The sequence below is a fragment of the Triticum urartu genome, chromosome 7A (genome assembly GCF_056163025.1).
Source record: "Triticum urartu cultivar PI428250 chromosome 7A, HENAU_Tu73, whole genome shotgun sequence".
Taxonomy (NCBI): Eukaryota; Viridiplantae; Streptophyta; class Magnoliopsida; order Poales; family Poaceae; genus Triticum; species Triticum urartu.
In genome coordinates, this window is record NC_141879.1 from 749020111 (window position 1) to 749024655 (window position 4545).

At 47.1% G+C, this 4545-nt stretch overlaps 1 protein-coding gene across 1 annotated transcript; it reads right to left on the reverse strand.

The window, feature by feature from the left end:
• Positions 1-470: 470 nt before the first annotated feature.
• Positions 471-3556, reverse strand: LOC125525258 (zealexin A1 synthase). Its single transcript, XM_048690259.2, is given in 3 exon segments — positions 471-1169; positions 1171-1242; positions 2612-3556. Coding segments are annotated over 3 exon segments (1548 nt in total). The 5' UTR covers positions 3503-3556; the 3' UTR covers positions 471-584.
• Between the last annotated feature and the right edge of the window lie 989 nt (positions 3557-4545).

Below are 4545 nucleotides of genomic sequence, written 5' to 3' on the forward strand. Positions count from 1 at the left end.
TGCGCGAGCTAGGTCGCAGTGTTACGGAAAGCAGCCTCACTTCCCTACTTTTCCTACAACATAAACAAGTCTCAGGGCAGAGAAGAGGAGAGGAGATGATGACGGATTCATGGGTTGATTATTAGTGGACAAGTCGAAGGGATAATCTCAGAAAGATCTGACAATATGCAGTGTAAGCATGAATAAAAATGAGTCTAAAACTCACGCATCAGCAACCATGACCTCCAACAGCGACTATCAACTTGGAGGTTATAGACAAGTTGTTTCCATCACAAAAACGAAGTCGCTCAGCCACATCATGATTCATGCATCTCCGTGCAACATGCGATCCAGACCTACAACAACAATTGATGAATGGAGAGTTAACGGAGAGATGTTTCTTTTTTGAAAATGGGGGACCAAGAGATGTTTCTATCACGAAAAACTTTAAAATACAAGCCTCATGGCTAAATAAAAAGATCAGAAACATATAAACCACGCAAACTTTTTGTCTAGAAGCATATGTTTCCTCATGATAAAAGACATGTGTATCCATACATGGAGACTGCCATGTGCATATATGACAGCATCTGTTGCCAGGCAATCTATATATTGGTTGATTTGGAGTATACATGTGGAATAGCTCTGAGCTGTAGGGCATATTTTCTTCCTAATACAGCGATCCCGAATCTTTCAGACATGTCAATTGACTCTGCAGTCTTCCCACCAGGAAGCATCCAGTCAAAATGGTAGAGAAGGTTTGCCAGTGTGATTTCTATGGTTGATGCGGCGAATGAAATCCCGGGGCACTGTCTCCGCCCTGCCCCAAAGGGGGTGAATTGAAAGGATGTGCCGTTGTAATCAATTTTTTTGTTCTCAAACCTCTCAGGTATGAACTCTTCGGGATTCTCCCAATACTTTTGATCCCTACAAACTGCAAAAATATTAACAAGTACGCTGTTGCCTTTAATCACGTTATAGCCCATAATTGTACAATCCTCTCTGGCGGCTCGGTGGACAAGAGGAGAGGGTGGATGCAACCTAAGAGACTCCTTAATTACCATCCGCAAGTATTGGAGTTCACCAAGATCGCTGTTAGTAATGATAGCTCGGTCTTGACCTAGCACATCTCGGATCTCTAGCTGTGCTTTGGCCATGGCTTCAGGATGGCGAACGAGCTCCGACATAGCCATGGCGAACGAGCTTCAGGATGACCCACTCCAAAACTGTTCCCGAGGTCTCGGTGCCACCTCCAAACATGTCCTGGAAACAGTGATTGTGGTATGTAATTAGAGATTATTGTATGTTTATTTAGTAGTAGCAAGCAAGGAAAATTACTGAAACATATTTTGTCTACTTATACCCATCAATATCAGGGCCGGTCCATGCATGTTGGGGGCCCTGGGGCGAAACTAAAACTTAGGGCCCTCACACATCCCCTAAAAAAAAAGGCCCTGACATATAGATGAATACTCCACTTATTTTGATACTCCTAAGTAAGATAATCAATCCGTACAATGTAACAATTTGCATCTTGATTATCTCAGCTTCATCTAAATAATTATTTGGTTATTCAAATGAAACAAAACAAATATCACAAATTCCCACGAATAACCACGGGTTCTGAAATGTTAATTGCTCCCATTGGGAATTCCTTCAAAAAATGATATTGTATCAACAAATCTAATCCCATTATTTTCTTTCCTCTAGTCAGAATTCACTCCTGGCAAAATACTTACAGGAAGACATTCCACAACAAAAATACAAAAAGTGCAATTATTGTTCAAGATATATATGGTCAAGGAACGAAAGCACCTTAATATGGATGGTTGGATCGGACGTAAGAAAAATACGAATTCATGGAAACCTCAGCTTGTAATATCTGAAAAATGTCCTCAAAATACAAGAGACATATCACCTCCAAAATATAAGCAGTCTAAAGTTTAAAACATAGAAAATAGTGCTAGGAAAAGGAAATTACAATTCCAATGTTACCATGGATCGACATTATTTAACATTGAATCATCAAACTGAGGAACAAGATTACTAGAAAGAACAAAGAAGAACCCGTACCATCTCTCATCCATATGGGGATGGAGAAGAATGCACGGGATGAAGAAGAGGTAATTGGGGACTGGAATTGCGCCATTTATCTCCGTCAATGGTTGGCCGCGACCTCAAAATCAGAAAGGCATGGGAAGGGCGGCGCTGTTCTTGGAGACTGAGATCGGGAATTGGGGAAGAAGAGGAGACGCCCAACTGCAGAGAGATCCCCGTCGGGATCGTTCGTTTTTCTTTCGAGGGCGTGGTGGGCTTTGCCACTGGTTGCACTTTGGGCCCTCTAATTTTTTCCTCTGTATTTTTCTGGGTATAAAACTAAACAGAGAGAACTATACCTGGGCCGGGGCCCCTGCTTCCAGGGGGCCCAGGGCGGGCGCCCCGTTTGCCCGCCCTATGGGCCGGGCCTGATCAATATATATAAGAATCTACAACTTGCCGCTTGGTTTTAGTTTGTTCCGGTTAGCATGACTAATGGAATGGACCAGGAAATAGTCGACACTTCCATCTCTCATGGATCGTTCGTGATACACGACAAATTTTTATAATATTAACTATGAAAAAGAGCACTTACAAACAAGACGCCGCGGATGATCTCTGTGGTTAGAGGGAATTCCATCGTGTCCTCCTTCTGCAGCCTGAGCAGTACGTCCAGCAGGTCCTCATCGCTGCCTCCATGGCCAGCAGCTCGCACCGCCTGGCGCTCCTCGATGATGTCGGTGATGATTTTGTGGATTCGGCCACAGCTCCTACTAATCCGGCTCTCGCCGCTGCTGAGCCACCGCACTAGCCACGACGGGAACAAGTCAACAAGATAGAAGCCGCCCAGCACCTCGAAAGCCTTGCCCAATTCATGGAGGTACTCCTCCTGCTGCTGCTGTGTGAACTTCCCGCCATAGACTGCCCGCGACACGACATGGTTTGTGAGCTTGGCTACCTTGTCGCTAAGATTGATGGTGGTGCCGGTCGAGGCTGCGGCGGTGATGCAGTGGAGAAGGTTGCCGACCTCCTCGGCCCGGATAGCCTCCATTCGCTTCACCTGTTGGGACTGGGAGCTGAGGAGCGCCACGTTGCAGACCTTACGCATCTTGCGCAAGTGGTCGCCGTAGGGGGCGAAGAGGATGCCCTTTCCGCCGCAACCAAATATCTCCTGCGTGGGGCTGCATGGCCGGCTCGCGAACGCGAGGTCGTTGGTCTTCATCACCAGCGCCGCCGCCTCGGCGTCGGAGACCACCACGGTGGGCACCTCGCCCAGCCGTAGGAGCATCAGCGGCCCATGCCGACGAGACAGCTCCATTATGGTGCGGTGTGGGAGGACGCCAACCAAGTGGTGGAGGCTGCCGATGATGGGCAGAGACCATGGCCCAGGAGGCAACCTCTTCTTGGGCGTACTCCTATTGTGAAACCAGAGGGCCACTAGCGTGGACGAGGCTATGAGACACAAGCTTAACCACAGTTGATCCATGGCAGAAGGCAGCTTATTCGTGTGTGATGGTGTATGTCGTGTCAGCTCTCTGCTTGTGCATATGTAGTTAGTTGTCGGGCTTCTAGATACAGACTCATGTGCTAATCGTGCTGATTTTTTTAGGGACCAAATCTTGCTGAATTGACAGGCTACCTAAAGCCTCGTATGAACAATGAAGTTGAGTATTGTCCAAATGAGTGGCGTTGAAGAGCCAACTACTCCCTGTTTGCGCATAGTGAATCAACTTGTCATGTTTAATTGAAAATGGCTCAGAAAGTAATATAAAAAAACAGTTAGGCTGAACTAATGTTATGTGACAAGTACTTGTTTAGGGCATTATTTATATCAGATTTGCTAATTCTCATCTAAAAAGAACTTTGCCTCGGCGTTCTGAATTGTTGTTCTCCCTCTGATCAAACACACAAGAAACAAGAGTTGCATACACAAGCAGCAGTGCCCAACGGAATCCAGCTACATGAGAGATCAATTTGTGAGTTCGGTTTGCGACACACTATGTCCTTTCATCGCTCTTAACTTCAAAACTTGGTTTCTGTTATTTGAATAAAAACCTCTTGCCTTTGTCGTAGTTGCAGTCAAATCATAAGCGCTTCCTTCGGCTCTTTATACTGCTATCGGTGTGCTCCATTATTCAGGGCGTCTCTAACTTCCACACCTGTGATCCGTATTTGAACTTTTCACCAACTGGGGCTCTCTTTTCCCAACTCCATTCATTCAAACACAGCCACCTTCTCCCCTTTTCTTGGCCATCCTGCTTAGCTCGCCTGCTCTCCTCCAATGGGACAGGGTCACGCCTCAGGTTGCAAGCGGCGCGGGACATCCCGCTGGGCTGCCACGCCACCCCATAAAAAACACCCGCAAAGTGCCGCCGGACTGACCGCGCCGTCCGTAGCGGACTATAGCGGTCACACCGCTTTGTCCAGCGGGTTACCTGCGTATCCCGCATAACCCATGAGCAGAGCATGGGGGCTCCCTCCTCACCGGCGCTGCCCAACACGTCCCTGTCGCGCATAGAGCCCTAGACC